This window comes from Puntigrus tetrazona, chromosome 14 (assembly GCF_018831695.1).
Source record: "Puntigrus tetrazona isolate hp1 chromosome 14, ASM1883169v1, whole genome shotgun sequence".
NCBI lineage: Eukaryota > Metazoa > Chordata > Actinopteri > Cypriniformes > Cyprinidae > Puntigrus > Puntigrus tetrazona.
Window position 1 is genome coordinate 19,506,817 of NC_056712.1, and position 19,066 is coordinate 19,525,882.

General features: G+C 37.3%; 2 protein-coding genes across 2 annotated transcripts; one reads left to right on the top strand and one right to left on the bottom strand.

Annotated features, from left to right (window-relative positions):
* The first annotated feature begins 2,506 nt into the window (after positions 1 to 2,506).
* On the top strand, positions 2,507 to 3,973 carry il4 (interleukin 4). The gene is made up of 4 exons (XM_043257273.1): positions 2,507 to 2,684; positions 2,771 to 2,818; positions 2,894 to 2,992; positions 3,707 to 3,973. Exons 1-4 carry the CDS (start codon positions 2,559 to 2,561, stop codon positions 3,812 to 3,814), a joined length of 381 nt encoding a protein of 126 aa, XP_043113208.1. The 5' UTR covers positions 2,507 to 2,558; the 3' UTR covers positions 3,815 to 3,973.
* Positions 3,925 to 18,688, bottom strand: kif3a (kinesin family member 3A). Its single transcript, XM_043257271.1, has 17 exons — positions 18,488 to 18,688; positions 16,822 to 17,104; positions 16,604 to 16,748; positions 16,391 to 16,475; positions 14,469 to 14,574; positions 14,226 to 14,365; positions 13,948 to 14,145; positions 13,663 to 13,837; positions 12,822 to 12,914; positions 8,570 to 8,726; positions 8,292 to 8,472; positions 8,098 to 8,208; positions 7,060 to 7,185; positions 5,934 to 5,987; positions 5,775 to 5,843; positions 5,544 to 5,671; positions 3,925 to 4,678 (listed from the first exon to the last, which is right to left on the bottom strand). Exons 1-17 carry the CDS (start codon positions 18,491 to 18,493, stop codon positions 4,630 to 4,632), a joined length of 2,106 nt encoding a protein of 701 aa, XP_043113206.1. The 5' UTR covers positions 18,494 to 18,688; the 3' UTR covers positions 3,925 to 4,629.
* Positions 18,689 to 19,066: the final 378 nt, after the last annotated feature.

Sequence of the window (19,066 nt, forward strand, 5' to 3'; positions counted from 1 at the left end):
AGCACTGCCTTATTAAATATAGAGACTAATTTTTTCCACTCATCAAATGTTTTAAGTTATACTGTTTAAATTTAAAAAAAAAAACACAAGTGTGTTTCACTACTCCGTCGCTGCCGTGCGTGCAGTTTCTTTCTATGCTCTTTTGAACAGATAAGATCTGCCTTTGCTCTTGAAGTTATGAGATACAGGTTTCATCAAAAGGTGCTTTACTTTTCCAAGAGTTAACTTTCAAACAGACTCATTCAAGTCATTTGTGTGTGTGTATACACACACGACTACTCACTTTAGAGTAAATCTATCCCAAACTGATCACAAACAAGTGAAGTTTAGATCTCACTCCTATAAGAGTGTGTGTGTGTGTGTGTGTGTGTGTGTGTGTGTGTGTGTGTGTGTGCATCATTTCATGTCAACAGAATAAACCCATGAAATGACATATTAAATAGTAGTTTTTCTTCCAAAAATATGTGAAGGCACAAATAAGCCAATATTATTTTTTTACTGGGGCACAAGTAATTTTACTGCTTGTCAACGTCCAGTTCTTAAAGTGTTAGTAGACTGTTTGTTATTTATTCAGTCAACAGATTAGTCTGCTGAATAAGTTTGAAAGCGCATGTCAACGTACTCTACTGACCCAAACCTACAACTTACCTGTAGTTCAGTCATTAAAGGTGTTTGACTTGTACTTTTCCTCAGGCTTAAGCGTTCGTGAAAATGTATTTCATCACACATTTACAAAAAAAAAGCAAAGTTTGAATGGGTTAATGCAAGCCTCTGTTGATGGAGTTAGACTTATCTTTGGTGTTCTTGAATGGATGTGATGATGATATGTGACTGAAGCTGAAGATGTGTGACAGACAGCAGCAGACAGTGGAGCGACAGCACCCTCTGCAGATACACCATCATCTACAGCACAACATGCACACCTTTATTATAGGAATGACTTGCTTACACAAGTGGACTACTCTAGAATGTTTTGTTTCTATATATTCTATATACATATACATACATATATATAAAAAAACGTTATATGTGTATATGTATGTGTATGTATATATATATGTGCATGCATATATATATATATATATATATATATATATATATATATATATATATATAATGTATGTATGTATATGTATGTATGTATGTATATGTAAAAACGTTACTTATTTTTATGCATAAAGCCTACACACACACACACACACACACAAAATCAATCCACACACTCACTCACACACACACACACACACACTCTCTCTCACACTTAAGCAATGTTGCTTACAAGGTCAAGTTGCGTTACTGTATCATTATAGCATGTATTTATATTTTGGGTTTTTAATTTTTAGGTTTCATTTTTGTTATGACCTCTTGACATTTTTATTAGTTTATATATCGTTTGAAAAATAACCATTTCATGGAAATGCAGCTCCTAAGCTTTAATAAGCTTTCAAGCATTCTAAACTACTCGAAAGTTAAACTGAAACAGTATTTGGGCTAAATTTTGTCATAGATTTTTTTTTTAAAATCTAATATTTATGCTTTATTTTAATTTGACTTTGTTTCAATGAAATAGTTGAAATAGTCCTGTCTTTTATTTTTGTATCAAATAACCAAAATGGCTACTAATGCTTAAAAAAAACGAAAACACAGCAAAACAAACAAATCTGAAAGCTCAGATAGTAACCGCTATGTATATATGGCACATGACGGAAAACTTCAGGTAATCTTTCTTGCTCGGTTGGCCTGTTTTTGAATTGGAGGAGTTTTTCATGACATGGCAATAACAATACATCCCCAACCGTCTCGACATCCAGACACTTTTTTTGCGACGTCATCTCAACGGCGAAGTATCGAAGCACTACCGAACGACGACACCTGAATAAAACGGTAACCTGCTGTTATTTTTCCAAAATGCTAAATGTGACCCAGATGAAGGCGCTTGTTGTGGTAGTGTGGTGTCTTCAGAGGACGTGAGAAAAAAAGCTTCGCTGCTCGATTCACACCACTGTACGTGTACACTGTCTGCCTGTCCATCCTCTCAAAAAATGAAAGAGGATCAAAGGGGTTGCGGCGAACGGTTACTTCAGAAACCAACTGATGAGGAAGCCGTATGACAACAACAATCTTCTCTTGTGTTGCATTAATGGAATCTGTTGCTACAACACTGGACAGAATTAGTGTCTAATTTAAGACAAATGACTAATAAATAGTGACTAATAAACAGTCAGGGTGATTCCCTTTACAGGCATTACACTTAAGCATTATTATTATTATATTATTATTTTTATAAGTTATGCCCGATTGAAACAGCAGTCTTTTAAGTTAAAGAACAGGAAGCTCCATTTTAAGGGGATTCTGAACATTATCGCGATTCTCTGAAATCTCTATAAGTGATTATGGGGGTGTGCAAGCATTTCGGGATTTTTTTTTTTTCTTTGACGTGTAATCAAACGAATCAAGGTAGTGGAGGAGCATGTCACTTCCTCTGAAAGCGCTATAAGAAGACTGATCAGTGCTGAAGCCATGAAGACCATCTCAGCCACCGGCAGACCTCCACCAACATGAGGACTTTAACGCTCTTGATGCTGACAGTCGTTGCCGCTACCGGACTGAGAGAAGACAACAAAACTCTCCTGAAGGAAATCGTAGACCACGTGGAACTGATGCTAGAACCAAGATCAGGGATAGTAAGAAATTACATTTGATTTTTCACCCGATTCTGAAGATCCGATTTCTTTCTTACGCTTAACAAACTCCACGCTTTCTTTCGCAGAATCTCGACCAATATGTCAAACACGTGTTCCCAGAAGAGGGCTGCTCTGTAAGTAACACTTTGCCTCGCAGTATTTGAGAACGTGCTTGATTTCATCGTCATTAATTGCGTACGGTTACACAGGCAAAACACTTTTGCCAAGCAGGAAAGGTGATTACCAACCGAGATCTGAGCTTCACCATGCTCCGCAGACGACTGTTTGCCTATGCTAATCATTCAGGGGTAAGTCATCTAAACTAAAGTCAACTATAAACATAACCTTGTCTATATTAGAGCATCGTACTGAGCAAAAAAACAATGTTATGTGTTGATATTATCCGCATTACCCTTCAAATGTAATTTGCACTTTTCCACTACTACCGGCAAAACCCGACTAATGTCACCAAATTGAACAGAATTGCTTCTCTGAACTGACTAGTTTAATTTAACCAACGACTGACTTAACTGAGACTAACTTAGTTAAGTCGGTCGTTAGAAGTTAAACTTGCGTAAGCCACATCCAACTTAACATAGCTAATTACAGACTTAACTAAGCTTGACTTAACTAAGTCCAACTTAACTAAGCTTGACTTAGCTAAATCCAACTTAACTAAGCTTGACTTAACTAAGTCCAACTTAACTAAGCTTGACTTAACTAAGCCCAACTTAACTAAGCTTGACTTAACTAAGCCCAACTTAACTAAGCTCGACTTAACTAAGTCCAACTTAACTAAGCTCGAGCTTAACTACTGATTGAGTTTAGATTTTCAGAGGGTTCCAGACCGAACATGGACGCATGCAGAGGCAACAGCACAAAATAGTTTTTAAAAATAAGTTTAAACAACACCCGTTTCACAACTTTAGACTATTAACTATTCCAAAAACTTAAGAGTGCTTAAAGAAAGAGGTTTGATGTTATCTAACAGAGCTGATTTTATGTTTTTTTCTCCTCCACAGATCCGTCACTGCAGCGTCCGAACTTCACAGGAAGACAAAATGGGTGTTTTTCTGACAAAAATCAAAAACTGCTGCAAAAAACTAAACTCCAGAAAACATCCAGAATAAGACACGTGAAATAACTCTAGACACAATACTATGTTTTTGTTCAGGAACACAGTGACTATATTTCCGTATTATTATTTTGCATTATGAATGAGATACATTAAGGCATTTGCTGTTATTTATATATTTATTGTATTTATGAATAAAAGTATTCTAAACTGATTTTTTTGCTCGTTTGTTGTTCTTGAAATTTGAAATGATTATTATACACTGCTGTTTTTACTTTGTAAAATAATTTAATAATTTAAGGAGTAATACGGAAAAAAAAAAAAAAAACGGTAAAATGTAAACATTTTTACATATTACATAAGACTAACAGTTTACTACAGTGCACAATGGAAATACATTACAGTTAGAGTAAACTGAGCTAATGGCACCACAGCCAGGGGAACATGGCATGCACATTCTCACTATAAAAAAAAAAAAAAAAAAGAAGTAGCATAGCTTGTGTACATTGAGCTAAAGCAATTGCACGCTGCCAATTGTAAAAAACATTAAGATCAGAATCGTTTGTCAATCGCCAATATTCCCTGACGGCAAGCTCGTCTCTTACGTCGTCCCAGCCGTCAGTTTAAAGCAGATTATACAGTAACAGTGTTTATGTTAAAGGTGAACCGTGCCTTTTGGAGTGCTATCGTTAACAGAGATTTTACAGCAAGCTATATCCTCACCTAAACCCAGCTTTGGAGCAGCTCTGGAGTTCCTGCATATTAACACGTGATTTATTTTCATATACACTTATGTCAAAGTGCCTTGAATCAGACGTATACTGTCCTTGAAAATGCACAAGACACGGCGGTCTTCATCAGACACGAGGCTCACTGCAGCAGGGATTCAAGCGCAGCTTCCGGTTTGGAGGAACGTTTCCTGAAAACAATGAGACAGACATTTAGACAGAAATACTTGCACGCGTGTCATTTTGATGATCTAAAGAGGTTTGCATTTCCGTATTCAATGCATAATTACTGAAATTGCTCATAAGTATTCTTACAAAAGATTACATTAGAACTTTTTCAATTCGTCAAAGAATCCTGGAAAAAATGTAAAGGTATTATAGGTTTTTCGTGGTGCAGCAATTTACAACAATGCATAATAATACATATTTCTTGAGCAGCAAATATAATAAGCGTATTAGAATAATTTCTGAAGGATCGTGTGATACCAGTGATGCTGAAAATTCAGCTTTCGCTCGCAAAACTAAATTACATTTTACAATATATTCAAATAGAAAAAGATTTCAATATTCGTATTTAGTTACAATGTAAAAAAGACAACAAACGTAAACATACAAAACATATATACACATATATATACACATATATATATATATATATATATATATATATATATATATATATATATATATATATACATATATACATATATATATATATATATATATATATATACACATATACACATACATACATATATATATATATATATATACACACACACACACACACACATGTATGTGGTAACTAAGCATATATTAAGACTGTATATATATATATATATATATATATATATATATATATATATATATATATATATATATATATATATATATATATATATAGTCACACAGCAAAAAGTTACAAAAGTAAATACATAATTAGAGCAAAATGAGAGGGAGTTTTTTTGCTTGTTTAGGACACATTCATATGTCAAGTACACACACACACACACACACACACACACACACACACACACACACACACACACACCTCACCTACGACCAGTTTTAGGCCTGGACTTTCCACTCTTTGACGTTCGAGGCCTTTCTAACTTCATTAGAGACTGCCTCATGCTCTCCTCAGTATAGGCCAGATAAACATGGGACAGGTCCACTTCAAACGGCTGCGCAGCAAAAGTGGGGCAGAAGACAAAAAATAAACGTGAAAAGAGAGCAGAGAGCAGAGCGCATCGCGCGGGCCTCGATTAGACCTGATCGGACGCTTACATCTTTTTCTTTCTTGTCCGACACCGGCGTCTGTTTTCTCATGTTGTTGCCCGTGTAAGCCACACATTTCTAAAAAAAAACAGCAAATGCATAAACGGTGTTACATATATTGTCGTTGCGCCCCAAACATCCCAGATCCGAGAGACGCGAGACGCTCACCAGCTGCCATTCTCCGATGTCCTCGTTCCAGTGCACGTAGTTCTCGATCATCTCCTGTTCACAAAACATCACAGTGCAAACGAAAAGACTGAGATAAAGCTCATGTAGTGTGGAAGCGGTCCTTTTGGGGACTTTTGAAATGTTAAACAGAGTAAATGAGCAAAGGCAGTTAATACAGCTCATTATTTCTCCAAACCGCTTTCAAAATATTCAATTCAATATTCAAAATAAAGGGAGAGTTAAAAATTATGATTCCGGCTCTAAACCTGTGCGAGTTTCTTTATTATGAAGAAAAAAACTATACGTTTTACATATATTCATTTTCGGTCAACACTTAATATCTTAATTTTTGCACAGAATTAAGTAATACGGAATAACTTCAAGGGAGTAAACGATAACAAAAGAATCTTATTGGGTGAAGCAGATTTTCTGTGCAGTTTTTTTTTTAGCTCAGTTTTAACATTTTCGCCTTAACTGTGCAACCGAAGCATTTCACACTTTTTATTATCAGCAAAAAATATCTGATTAATGAAATCCCAACAAGGGGGAAAAAAAAGCAAAAAATGATTTGCATGCTTATTTATGCAAGCGCTGCATCCTGAAGGTGCAGGAGAATCGAGAAACACAACACTTGCGTTACGAAAACAGCATGTTAAGGGAAATTAAACGACATGTACTTTGAGCGAAACAACATAAAAAGCAGTCTTGCTTTCTGTAAAATTAATCAAAAAGAACTGAATATATGAATAAAAACTTACATCTACATCTACGTAATTTAAAGCACGTTTTCACACTTCACTGACTGACGTTTCTTCGCGTTTTAAGCATAAAATGAGTTCACTTTTTACATTTGCAGCTCAAATCAAACCAATCTTGTTTAAAGGATTAAGTTTGCACGTTTGTATCAGAAGCCGAAAACGCAGAGGAAGACCATTTTCCTTCGAAAGCCTAAAATTTAATTTAGATTAACCTCATGATTAACGTTACGCAATCCACGGTAATATGCAAATGTCAGTCGAGACATGTGATCTGGAAAAGCTGATCTACGAGATCTTTATCGGCATGTTTTGCTCTTCTGTAGCTATTATATGATCGCTGCTTTTGTAAAACGAGCGCAAATACGGACCTGATATTCCTGAGGAATGAAGTTATCGATGATGAGCATCTGTAGCCGAAGCTCTCTGCTCAGCTGCCGGATGTTTTCCAGCAGGCCTTCGATCTCTCGGTGATGCTCTTGCTGCAGATCAGCCATCTGAAACACCACAGACATTCACCGTCTCCGTGCAAACTCTACACAGCTACACGCGACGGCATTCTGCACGACTCCATTTGAATATTTATTTATTTTTTTTAAATGTAACTAGAATATGCTATTAATATTTTCAAATGCTTAAACATTAGCATGTAGCCTTCAAAAATTGTTCAATTATGCAAGCTTTGCATTAAAATGAAAGTAATTAAAACATCAAAGAAACACACGAATGCCATTAATCCAATTGAAAACAAAATATTAAGTTCACTGCATATCATGCATCTATAATGTTCTGTAAATGACTACTTCTACGTGTCTGATATTTCAGATTATTTGTTTTTAGAAACATATATAGTATGAAACAAATATATGGTAACAATTCAGAATAGGTAACACGTGTTCCCTTTATAAATTCTTCATTTGCTGCTTATTAATAGTTAGGTAGGTGTTAAGTGTAGGTATTATTAGGTCATGTAAAATAAGGCATTAATATGTGCTTAATTAACACTAATAAATATACTAATATTCATGCTAATAAGCAACTAATAGGTGCATCCGTAAATTAAAGTGTTACCACATTTAAAATTAATAATAATCTGCTTGTGTTATGCTTTTAGTCATTCTGAAGTTAATTACCTTGACTTTTGAGACTTTTGTTTTTTGCATTATATGCTTTAAAGCTCAATGCGCCTTTTCTGCAAAGATCTTTATCAAGTGATTTATTTTTCATTATGCTGCACTTTCCTCCACCAGACAGGGTTAATAAAAAATGTAAGTGCTACATGATTTTGGTAACATTTTCTTTATGTAGACTAGTTCAAGGTAGTGCAGAAAGTCTTGCATTATTGTGTTTTTTTACAACACTAACGTGAACAGCAGCGCTATGTGAAAGCTGCACTGAAGGTACTGCACCTCAGATTTTGCCGCCATCAACATGGTCCAGACTTTCTTCAGTTTCTTGGTCTTGCCTTGAGCCTCTTCCTGTAAACTGGTGTATTTCTCCTCGATGTCCAAGCGCTCTTGCTGTTTAGAGAGAGACGTTTTCAAACGTGGTGATAAAACGGTAAAAGAACACTGGCTCATCTCGTGAACCCGCTCATATCTACCTCCTTTTCTTCCAGCTCTCTCCGGAGCTGCTCGGCCCTCTTCCTCCTCTCCTCCAGCTCATTGTTGGACTCCTCCAGAAGCTTCTCCTGCTCCTCAGCTTTAGCCAGTAAATCAACTCCTCCAACAATGACCCTCTTCTCCAGAGCGGACAGCTTCTCCAGTAATAAGTGATGCTCCTGTCTGAGATGCAGGACACAACGACACCGTTTTACTCCAACGCTTGTACTATATTGGCAGTATAGATGAATAACACACAGGCAAAGATTCAAAGACTCACTGGGCTTTGAGAAGGTCCTTCTCTCTCTTCTCAAGCTCTGCACGCGCTTTGTTCCTCTCTTCCTCCTCCATGTCCAGTTTGGCCTCCAGCGCTTTCCGCTCCTCTTCGATCTTAGCTTGCATCTCCACCATCTTGTCAGGAGACACCTTCTTCCTCCCTTAGCGCGACAGATATACAAACAGAAACGTATAGCGACACTTGCGCATTTTGCAGATGCACGGTAGCAGACGAAATAACATCAGGTGCAAGCTAACAGAAGCTAGCGGTGATCTCTTACCGCATTGAAATGCATCTGTTTATCTGTAAAATGTTGACTGGCAACACAAGGCACCCAATTTGATGATGCAGTGCTGGGTAGATGACTTACAAATTGCAGTCTCTTAAAGATTACAAATTACACTATGAAAATTTAAGGCCGTAATCTTATCTGGATTTTACATGAAGACTTTCTTTGATTTCTTTTGTTCATCACAGACTTGATTACTGCACACCATACTAACTGATAATTAAATAATTGAATTTATCAAAGTCTTGAAACTGAATAAAACGTCAAGTTCATGAAAAAGCTGTAGGGTGTTCATGAAAAGCTACGTGAATCACTGATAAAGTCATATTTCACAGCTATGCATTGGTAGAAAGTCTGCATGAAGAAATGGAGATTATATGAGCAACACAAATGTGACATTCACTGATGACTACAATAAACGTCCACAGATTTTACTCATTTGCATGGTTTATGACTCTCTGATGTAAGATTCTGGTGACATGATGTGCAGGTGAACAAATTAAATTTAGTAAGTGTTTCATTGGGATTTGTTCTGATGTTGCAATTATTTGCAATCTTTAAATGTGACATTTTAAGGATTTAATTCTTAGCTTTCCATCAACTCACAAACCCTCTGGGTTTCCCCCACAAACTCTCCTTTAGAAAACAGCGACCGACTTGAATCTCTCCTTCCCTTTTATTCTCAAACTCTTCTGATTTTAATCTCTTTTACTTAAAAGCCATTTTAAAATTGGGCAATTAGGATGGATGGAACTTGGCAGGTTTCTTTTTTGATGGTCAGCAAGAAGTTTATTGATCTCAGAGGGAGGACTAAGAAAATAAGACGCCAAATTGAGCTATAATGAGCTTGGAGATCTCATAATGTGTGTATGGTCAAGTGGTAGAGCCTTAGAGATCTGATAACACTGTCAGTGATTAAATAGCTAGCGTGTTACAGTATTTAATAGCTAGCGGCTGACAGCAACACATTGAAAATATTGAAAAGAGTTATTTCTCCCGTACCCTACTCATCAAAATCAATGCTCACATGGGTTGCCAGATTGAGGACACGCAACAGTAAAGAGCACAACTGACAGTGGAAGGAGACAAGCCTTACGCTGCAAGTTTTTTGCGTTGATTTATCTGTGTTAATATAACTCTGGTCAAGTTTTTTTTAGGTCGGGTAGACTCTGTTTGCCGGCTTGAGTGCAACACGGTCAGTTTTCTGCCAACTGGCAACCCATGGTCTCGAAATACTATTATTTAAACTGCCAGTGTGCGGAGTCACACCAAAACCCGAACACAAAACGCACATTTCAAAGTACGAGTAACTGATTAGCATTGATTTTCAGAGAAACGAGCATGTCTCCAGAATATCCGCAAGATTTTGTCATTTTAGCACAGTCAAAAATACACACAGCACCTTTAAAATTTCACACACCTTATTGTAAGACTTATTGTAAGTTTTTGTTCTATCTGACCATCTCATTTGAGGGAAAGTAAAACTCCGGCTAAAACCAAGAACGTTTCTATAGTCTGGAGGCGACGGGAGGTTGGGCTGATGAGGAGATTGTAACACCAACCTCTTGAGTCTTCAATAAAGAGCAGAGAAGTCACATGGCCAGCGCATTTCACGAGAAGAGAGAAAACATATATCATATCATATATCATCATCTGAATGTCTTTTAACGAGGACTCGGGTTTGCAGTTTGGGTCGGTGTGAGATAAAACCACAGTCACTGATCATTAGGCTGATGTGGAGAGGAACCGTGTGACTCACCAGAAAGGAAGATGATAAACATGAAGTAATCAAAAGCCAGTTTCGCTGAAAGAGGTGATGCCTGAACCATTTATAGAGTTTCTGTCGGAAGAAATGAAGGTGTCCTATATTCATCTTCTGCTGTGTCACTGATTCTGCTACCCACTGATTCAAGTTATTACACATCTGCTTCATGCTAATTAAAATAAAGGCCAGACTGCGGAGTAATCTAATCTAATTTGTGTGGTTTATTAAAAGTTATTAGAAGGTGGGTAGATGTTATGATTGGCAGCGGGTGCTGCGTTCAAGCTTGAGAACTCAAAATCAATTCTAATTATTTTATTCATGTAGTTCATCTAATGTGCATCAGACAGTGCGGGCTGAAAATAATATTCAAAAGTTTGAGGTCCATGTGTGACTGTGGACCACAAAACCAAAATTCTGATTTATGCGTCAACATGAGCTTTCCATTCAAGGATAGGACAGTATTTGTTCAAGATATAACTATTTAAAAATGTGGAATCTGAGGGTGCAAAAAAAAAATTGAATAGAAAAATCGAAATATTGAGAAAATCGCCTTTAAAGTAGCCCAAATGAAGTTCTTAGCAATCTATATTACTAATAAAAAAATAAGTTTTGATATTTACAATTGGAAACATACAAAGTACCTTCATGAAACATGATCTTTATCTAATATTCTAATGATTTTTGGCGTAAAATAAATTAAGCCTTACAATGTATTGTTTGTTATTGCTAAAAATATGCTACTAATGACTGGTTTAGAGCTCCAGAGTCACGCTTTTTTAAGAACGTTAAAAGACATTTATTAATATTAAATATAATAACATACGTGCTGTTCTTCTGAACCATTTACTTATCCATGAATTCAGAAAAATACTAAAAAAAATGTTAACTACAAAAACATTTAGTTTTCAACCTAAAATGCTGCTTGAACATTGATAATAGTAAATAAATGTTTCCTGAACAGCACTTTAAAACGATTTCTGAAGGGTCATGTGACACCTTTTGACAAACCTGATCAAAGAAATAAATTACGCTTTAACATGTTCATAATACTACTCTTGTTACAGTGTTAAATTTGATCAATTAGATGCTGCATCTGTGACCTAGGAGATTCTTCTTCTTTTGTTAAATGTTACTGACCCCGAACTTTTGAATGATCGCGAACATTTATATGATCACTATGTCTGGGCCATAGAGGGATGGTGTTTTTGGGAAAGAAGGGAGTGATTAAGGGAGCGCGAGAGAGGTAGGAATGATTGACGTTATCCACATGATGCTCCCACTCACTAGTCTGGGCTCTCTCCTCAAAGCGCTGCGCTAAATAACAGGCAGAGTCTGAGTTACTGCTGCCACTGTCTGCAAGACAGAGAGAAAAAGACCACCAACCATCAGCACCGCAACGATCAGGCGCAGAGATACAGAGGAAAAACCCAAATACAGAAATACAGAGAAATACAGAGATATGCTTTAACAGATCAGTTTTTTTTTTTCACACGTAAAGCTTTGAGGCGTTTTTCACAGAATTGTACATCGTCTTTTTAATACCAATGCATGCATTTTCCTGCGTAAGACGTACTTACACGCGCACTTTCTGACTCCAAAACCTTGAAAAGCGAAAGTTTTGATGATTCACAACATGCTTGCGGAAGCTACGAACCTCAAAATGCCGTGATTAGGGAAAAAAGGAAAGCAACACCCCGAAAGCGTTGATCACTTGAGCCTTTTGCTCTAATTGAGGCTGATAATGTCATTTTAGCATGACAAAAACTGCATTAACTTGCATTTTCGCTAGTGGTCCCAGACCGTTGGGACTGTGCGTGGGCACTGAGACACAAAAGAGAGTCATTGCCAGGCATTAACGGTTCATGTTCACGACGCAGAACGAAACTACATCTGTTTGATCTGATGGTCTAGACAAGCAAATCAAAGCCGCATTGTTTCTTCCTCCACTGAAGAAACCTAGATGATGTCAGGGTACCTGCAGCACATCCGATCTATCCATCTATAACATTAGATTACAAATGTTTGTCTTTTTCTAAATAATGCTGAATGAATGCTTAATGTATTGATGTTTTGCTATAAATCTATCGAATGAGCTCAATGAGGAAAAACAACACAAAACGATTGAAGGCGATTACGTGACGCAGCTCTTCTGGCTAAAAACCCCAAACCATGGTGTGCATCATTTTTCTTAGAGATCGTACCTCTTCGTTTCCTGCGCCTCTCGCCTCCGTCTCCGACTTCATCTTCATCCATGTCATCTGATCCACTGCCGTCAGAGCCAGAGATCTCCTCACCTGAGCGGAAATAAAGAAATAAATATATAAATATAAATCTGGTTCTGTAACTAAAATCTAGAGGGCAACCACAGATGCAAAAAAAAAATTATGTCTTTCGAGATAATATCTGGTAAAATTCTTAAAATGCAATGACATTTGTAATATTAATTTAGGAAAAACAGCACAGAAAACATACTACTGTTCAAAATATCAAGGTCAGTAAGACTTTGGGTTTTTTTGCAATAAATGAATACTTTTTCTTCAGAAAGGATGCACTAGATTTATCAAAACTATCAGTGAATAAATGCACAGTTACTGCATGACAGCTGTTTTTAAACGTATGATTACTATCGATGATACAATTTAATATGTTATAATAAATATATTCTATAAATATAAATACAGTTTCTTGAGCGGCAAATCCTCATATTAGAGTGATTTCTGGACACCGAAGACTGCTGAAAATTCAGATTTACTTAAACTGCATTTTAAAACAGATGAAAAATGATGAATTATATCAAATTTAAGTAATGTTTCATAATCAATTTTTTACAGATAACGTGATTATCTGTAGCCGTATTACTGCGGCTGCTTCACTTCTCACATTTAAACACTTTTACTTTTCTGCAAAATTAAAAAAACCCCCAAGAGCACAGATACAGATCCCTATATAGTGGAACATCAGCGCTGTAGAGTTTACGCCAGAGCCGGCGAGTCACATTTTAAAGAGCAACCCTCACAAAACCATGACGCAGCTGAGGTTTACCTTCTTCCAGTTTTTTCTTGAGCTCTTCGATTTCCTTCTGAAACTGCCGCAGCAGCGCGTCCTTGGGGTCCTCGTTAATCCTGGCCTTGTTCTTGATGTTTTTGGCTCGGTTGGCGTAGCGGAGCGTACTGATGGTTTCATCGTAATTGTAATCCGCCGGGCCGATGTTCGCACACTGCAAAATTAGAGAGCGATACAACAAAAATTACGCTGTATCTACTGATCCGATTCCTGCTGGATAGCTAACAGAAAAGCTATTGACATAACAATTGGGTTTGATCGTACCATCATGGTTTTGGAGTTCCCTCCCAGAGAGTCCTGTAAGAGTCGAGTGAGCTTTGAGTTCCTGTAGGGCACGTGTGTGCTTTTTCCATCCACTAGTGCAGAAATGACGTTTCCCAGGGTGGACAGAGACAGGTTGATCTTTGTGGCCTCTTTAAGACGCTGGCCCGTGGCTCCCGTTTTTCCCTGTCTTTCAGAGCCCTGAGCGACAAAACACCCCCATCAGCGACGCGCAGGAAACCACAAAAACGCCGCTCACTCACGCCACACGGGCTGCTTACCGCGAGATCCACCAAGTGCAGCTTTCCCATGCGCACATGTTGGTTTCCATCGACACCTTTCTCGCTGCACTCAATGGTTATGGTGAAGATAGCGTGAGAACGAGAGCTGTGCTCGTTCATATTAGTCGCGCCCACGGAACCTGGGATAAAGGAACACGAGAACAGATGTTGAGCGGAAATAAAGCGGTCGTCCACGTCCACGGATCTAACTTCGCATGCCCTACTTGATTCAATCAGACTCACGGTTCTTGTGTCCGAGGGTCATGATGCGGTCCATATCGTCAGCATTGTTCACCACGTATCCAGACAGATCCTTGATGTAAACTCCCACATCTGGTCTCTCCTTGACCTGTATTATGAGTTTAACATTCATCGTTTGCAGAAATTCATCATTTCATCATTTATGTTGCACAACAAAAGCCATTTCTTTTCTTTTTTTCAAAGTTCATGCTCTAGTCAAGTAAGACTTCCCTAATCACAATCAAACTAAAACGATGCCTTATATGGTCACACATTCAAAAGAATGGGGTTAGTAAGATTTCTTTCTTTTTTTTTGTTTTTAATAAATTAATACTTTTATTCAGGCAGGACAGATTAAACCGATCAGTAGTTGACGCTGAGATTGTGTTGCTGTTTTTTCCTATTCATTAAAGAAACTATAAAAATATTGCATTCTCAGCACAGCTGTTTTCAGCACGATTTATGAGCAACAAATAAGTATATTATTATTGGTTTTGCCAACAGACGATAGTGTATTGATGATAGACAGAGATATTGACGTCTTTTGTCGATATTCAACACAATAGTAGGCTAATTTTCCTATTAATGTATGAAACTATTATTATTATTATTATTATGCAGCCTATTATTATTGGGCTTTTACTAATAATAATATTTCCTCACATAGATACAAATGAGGCTTCTCCTCCTCATTAGAAATGTCTTAAATATGGCCCACATCTTTTCTTTACCAGCTATGAGTAAAAATGACAAAACTGCACATTAACAAAAAGCATTGATTTTTATTCTTTATCATCAGTTATCAGTCTAATGTATGACATGTATCCTTTTAATTTAAGTTTACTCCAAAAATATGAACTTAGGCTACCTAAAAATGCTTTTATCTTTAACGCGTTTGTTTTATGTCCTATATTTAGTGTTAAAACGGTTGGTCTTTAAAATCTACTTGATTTTCACCTTCATCTTTCACTGATTTTAAGATGAGCGGTCCTAATAGCGATATATGACTGTTGTATCCGAATATATGAACTCGCCATTTTTAATATTTCTATATTTAACATCTTTTTCCAGTACGTTTCAAAGTATATTATTTCCATTCTCTCTCTCTCTCTCTCTCTCTCTCTCTCTCATATCACAAGAATAAACTATATAATTTGAAAGCTGCATTTTTGAAATTGTAATAATTTTAATATTTAATATTTCATAATATTACTAGATAAGAAATACAAAATCTTAGTGTCTCCAAAACTTTCAACGGAAGTGTATGTTGTTTAGGGATACGTGACCCTGGATACAGGATACACAAAACCAGTCATAAGGGGCAATTTTTTTTAATTAAAAAATTATTGATGCTGAATAAATAAGATTTCCAATCATTTACGGCAAGTTTCGGTCAGACAATATTTGGATATTTGAGATAAAACTATATGAAATTGTGGAACATGTGGAACAATATTTAAAAAAAATCAACCTTTAAAAGTTGTCCAAATTAAGTTCTTAGCAATGCATATTACTCTTCAATAAAATATCAAAAAATGGGTTATTATTGTCTATTGCTACAAATATACCCACGCTATTCATGACTGTGTTAATAAACAAAAATCTGCCCTAAAACTCAAACTAGACCGTACTGGATAACCTAAATGTTAAAAATGTGATGAAGGTGCAACTGCATTCCAAGTCGTAGCCGAAAGCATTATCAAACAAAGAAAAATGTTCCGTTGAGAATTCTTTGAATGGTTAAATTCTGTTTGATGGGTTTCAGTTCTACAGAAAACAGGTGCCGTCTTCAGCAGAACTCTGTGGGTGCAGATACCATGCGGATGTACGCATGCATTAGTCAAACGCTTCATGACCTATATTGGAGCGTCTGCTTATCAAGACACTTAATAAGTGCAGCGATGAGGAACATGACGGTTTCTCACCTCCAGCCTCTGCATCTGGTCCTTCCCCAACAGGTCTCTCACCTCCTCATTGTAGATTTCCAAATAAGAAACCCTTACCAGAAACCTGTCAGATAACACAGATCGTCAAGGATTTAACTTAATACTTCGCAGGCGATTGATAACGTTGATAAAGCGCGCTGACCTTTGAAAAGCACAGCATTCGAAAAAAAACAAAAAAAACCCAGTTCTCACCTGGTGTCGCCTTCTGCTTTCGCGATGTGGCCGAATATATGAGCAAATGAATTTGGGATGATTCCTCTGAGTTCAGGCACTGCTCTGACACCCTCCATGGTGAAAGTCTTCCCCGTGCCTGTCTGGCCGTACGCAAATATGGTTCCTGGAAACCAAAATAAATACTGTAATTGATTGCGGTATAGATACCATAGGGGCTTCTATTGTTTTCGACTTACCGTTGTAACCCTCTAACACCGAGTCAATGATAGGCCGAGCGGTTAAATTATACACATCCAGCTGTTTGCTGTCCGGACTGAACACCGTGTCGAAGGTGAACGTCTTTGGCGGCTCACTGGTCATATCGAATTTGTTCACAGTAATGGTTCCCCGGATCTCGTCCACAGAGACGGACTGCTTATATCCCATCATCCTCTCCTTCTCGTTGAGGGGCCGACATCTCACCACCACCTTCACGTTATCACTCACCTCCACCTTCTCCGATTTATCCAGCTTATTACTCTGGACAATAAAAATAAGGTAAAAAAAAAATAAAGAATCTGTTTAAGATAGAAATTATGAATTTAAAATAGTGTTCATTTTCGATTTTCAATGACCACGTGTTGCCTACCCTCCTACCCACTTAAGATTACACACAGGAAGAGCTAATAAAAGAGTGGAAATTTTTGGTCCTGTCTACCTTCACTCTGTCCTGCTATTAGCGTGTGTGTGTGTGTGTGTGTGTGCGTGTGTGTGTGTGAGATCCAACAAAGGTATAGGGCGAATATAAACCACATACGCGGTCTATATTGCTTGTTATTGAGATAAAGCAAACATCTGTTGAGTATTTTAACGAATGCATTAATGGTGTGGAGGTAAAAACACCAAAAATTACACCAAAAAATACACCAAACAAGGGTTAAATAAGTTCAAACAGGACCATCTGTTGGCAGCCATTCAAAAAAGTAAAAATCCATCATAAAAATGCATATCCATCATATTCATTTTGTAAACTCTAAACTAGCAACACAAATTATGACTGCTATCCTTAAATGTATTTACAAACACGACTTCTGTGAAGGGCATGTAAAAGTGAAGAATATTCAATGCTGTGTGAATACTGCTTTCCGTGTAAGCTTTATTAAATTATGCAAACAACACATGTGTAAATAACATCTGAGATAATCTCAGTTAAAGATAATCCAATTTAATGACCGTCTAAAACAAACTAAACAGGGCAGACATCTTCTGTTTCGCTGTTGGGACATCATTAGTAGTCGAATTAAATAAACTGTCGAAGCTATTAAGCGTTTTTTAGCGAGTTTGTGTGGCGAAGCTCATAGATAACATAGATAAACAAACAGCAAATTATACATGTTTTTTTATTGTCTTAATGAGTAACCTTTGCTGTAAAGGTCACTGGACGGTGAATGTATTTGATAGGTGGGGTTGATGTAACTCAACGCTGTTGCTAAGCAGCGGATATGACCGCGTCAAGCTAGCGGCTAACGTTAAATTAAAAAACAGCCAAAAGCGGGTTCGTTTTTAACACGCGGAACGCAGCCGTTTGTGTTTTAACACCATTTCTCATTAATGTCGACGAATCTGGCTCACTGAGACATCACGATATCGTTATCCCCCCCTCCCGAGATTGCTACGAAGCTAGTCGCTAGCAGGCAGTTAGCCTGGCGAGCGCAAAACAGCTCCGGTCGCTGAAGGAAAAAAGGGTCGCATAATAATTACACGCATCGCGGAATTGAACGATAAAGGTTTATGGACACGGATAACAGTGCGGGAATATCTGCAGGAGATTCCGGCTGCGAAGCAAAGGAATGACGGGAAGGTGGGGCATAACAACACACACATAACGCTGCGATCAGTGAAGATAAGAGATTATAAGCTTACCGGCATCTTTAGCGTCGGATGTGTGTGTTTTTATTGAAACCTAAATAAAGGTATTTTCGTCCGGAATGACAATCGACGAGCTCATTCGGCGGAGGATGTATTTTTCCAGCTCAAGCGCCCATCCCAACCAGCGCTTACTGCGCATGCGCGGAGCGAGTACATATTTATGGATATCAACGTTTAATAGCCAGAAAGTGCTGGGTAGATGACTTATAACTTGTAGCTGCTTAATGATGACAGAAAATGTAGTTGTAACGTAAAAATTGCAATCTACTCGATTGCCTTCGACCAAACTCGTTCATCGCATTGATTTAAACATGATAATCTCGTACCATATTGGCATAAAAACACAAGGATCGTGATCGAGATGTACATTTCAATCATTTTTTACACCAGTGGCGTTCAAAATAAAACTCATTTATTAATTGTTAATTGTCATGGCAAGACAGAACCGTGAATATGCATATTAATATTATTAAAGTACTAAGTTAATATAAAAACGTTTATGAATTTCTGCACGTGAATGCGAAATAAAGTGAATTTGTGCATTTTAATGTGTATTAACCGCAAGCCTGGTGT

Coding starts and splice junctions, on each gene's coding strand:
- il4 (XM_043257273.1), top strand. CDS start 2,559: ATGAGGACTTTAACGCTCTTGATGCTGACAGTCGTTGCCGCTACCGGA. Junction 2,819..2,893: donor TCCCAGAAGAGGGCTGCTCT/GTAAGTAACACT, acceptor ACGGTTACACAG/GCAAAACACTTTTGCCAAGC. Junction 2,993..3,706: donor CCTATGCTAATCATTCAGGG/GTAAGTCATCTA, acceptor TCTCCTCCACAG/ATCCGTCACTGCAGCGTCCG.
- kif3a (XM_043257271.1), bottom strand. Junction 8,727..12,821: donor GAGGCGCAGGAAACGAAGAG/GTACGATCTCTA, acceptor TGTCGCGCTAAG/GGAGGAAGAAGGTGTCTCCT. Junction 5,844..5,933: donor ACATCGGAGAATGGCAGCTG/GTGAGCGTCTCG, acceptor GTTTTTTTTTAG/AAATGTGTGGCTTACACGGG.